Genomic DNA, 1,723 nt, shown 5'->3' with positions numbered 1-1,723 from the left:
TTGCAACATTTTGAGGGTATTTTACATATGGACAAATGTAATCTTAAAAAACTTAAATATATGATGAATAATATGACAAATTTTGCAACCTACACTCTGATGGAACCACAGGATGCTAAATCATACAGGTATATTTATTTCACATGCTTTTTTTCCCTCTATGTTATGATACTGTTTGTGAACATTTGGCTCATTGTGGTCATTGTCTTGGAGAGAGCCCTTCATGAACCAATGTACATTTTTCTGTGCAATCTCTGTGTAAATGACCTTTTTGGAACAGCAGCATTTTATCCTAAAATATTGCATGATTTAATAATGAATTCATATATTATTCCATCTTACATGTGTGCGTTCCAGGCCTTTGTTGTTTATACTTATGTTATGTGTGAATATTCTACATTAGCAGCGATGGCATATGACAGACATGTGGCCATATGTCAACCTTTAGACTATCACTCAAAGATGAACAAATATTCTTGCAGCATATTACTTGGCTTATGTTGGATCATACCATCTCTTACTATGTTCATTGCAGTTTTCTTGTCAAATAGGTTGGTACTATGTAAAAATCATATTGACAAACTGTATTGTGACAACTGGTCAATTGTAAAACTCTCATGTGGATCAACCTTTATCAATAACCTTTATGGGTTTATTTTTATTTCATTGTATTTTGGCCTTGTGATTGTAATTATGGTATCCTATATTAAACTTATCATTGCATGTAAAGCATCATTGGAATGCAGAAGGAAGTTTTGGCAAACATGTGTGCCTCATGTACTTTCACTGATAAATCTTACTGTTGCAATACTTTTCGATAACATCTTTAACAGATATGGATCTAGTGATTTCCCTGCAAACCTGCGTAATTTTTTGGCTATAGAAATGATTATTGTGCCACCTCTTTTCAATCCTGTAATCTATGGCTTAAAACTGACAGAAGTTCGCAAAAGAATCCTAAAATTATGCATGAATTGTACAAAAAAATGACAGTATGATGTATGTTGGGGTCAAGAAAAAATAAAAGTAAAATGAGTGATGCTTTTATCTTTTCATTATGCTACAAATCCTATTAATATTTTAGTAAGTGCTAATGTACACTGAGTGTTCACATTCACAAAATACATCTTGACAAGGGGCCCTATCATGCACCCGGGCGCAATGCGGCGTGTTTTTTACTAGTTTCAGCCTGACGTGGTTATCATTTTCACGTCCTGCGCCACGTTGTTTAAATAGCAAATGCATTTGCGCCTATTTGTGTGAATGTGCACCCATGGGCGTGCTGGTCTGAAAACGAGGCGCGTTGCTAGTTTGAGGCAACTGAAATAGACTGCCACTGACCAACAAAAACCTGGTCTAAGTCTACTAAACTAAATGGCGCAGTATTTTTTTATTTTTTGTTATTTAAAGGGCGCATTAGTAATGTGAGCCAATAGGCGGGTGCACAACGCGCGTATACACTCTGCTTATTACACACACAGGGGCACGCATTAGCACACAAACATGCAAAATATGAAAAATAAAAGGATTACGATGTAAAAGATTATTATTGTGTAGATAAAGATATGGTGGGCTTTAACCCCACACACGAGCAGATCTGTTCCCTCTCTGGAGAAGCGTTCAGTCTTTCCACTTGCAAATTCCGCCATGTATAAATAGCAACCCGCCATGGTGCGACCGCAACTGGCTTTTAAAGGGAATGGGAGATGGGACTCTGATTGGT

The 1,723-nt window shown here is 36.6% G+C and overlaps 1 protein-coding gene across 1 annotated transcript; it reads left to right on the top strand.

The window, feature by feature from the left end:
* On the top strand, window positions 1–1,183 carry LOC309491829 (olfactory receptor 5K1-like). Its single transcript, XM_082190855.1, has one exon. It carries the CDS (start codon window positions 28–30, stop codon window positions 988–990), a length of 963 nt encoding a protein of 320 aa, XP_082046981.1. The 5' UTR covers window positions 1–27; the 3' UTR covers window positions 991–1,183.
* The last annotated feature ends 540 nt before the right edge of the window (window positions 1,184–1,723 follow it).

Source organism: Leuciscus leuciscus (genome assembly GCF_965113295.1).
Source record: "Leuciscus leuciscus genome assembly, contig: HAP1_SCAFFOLD_611, whole genome shotgun sequence".
Taxonomy (NCBI): Eukaryota; Metazoa; Chordata; class Actinopteri; order Cypriniformes; family Leuciscidae; genus Leuciscus; species Leuciscus leuciscus.
Note: the sequence above shows the minus strand (reverse complement) of the source record. Positions and strands in the feature narration are given on the sequence as shown.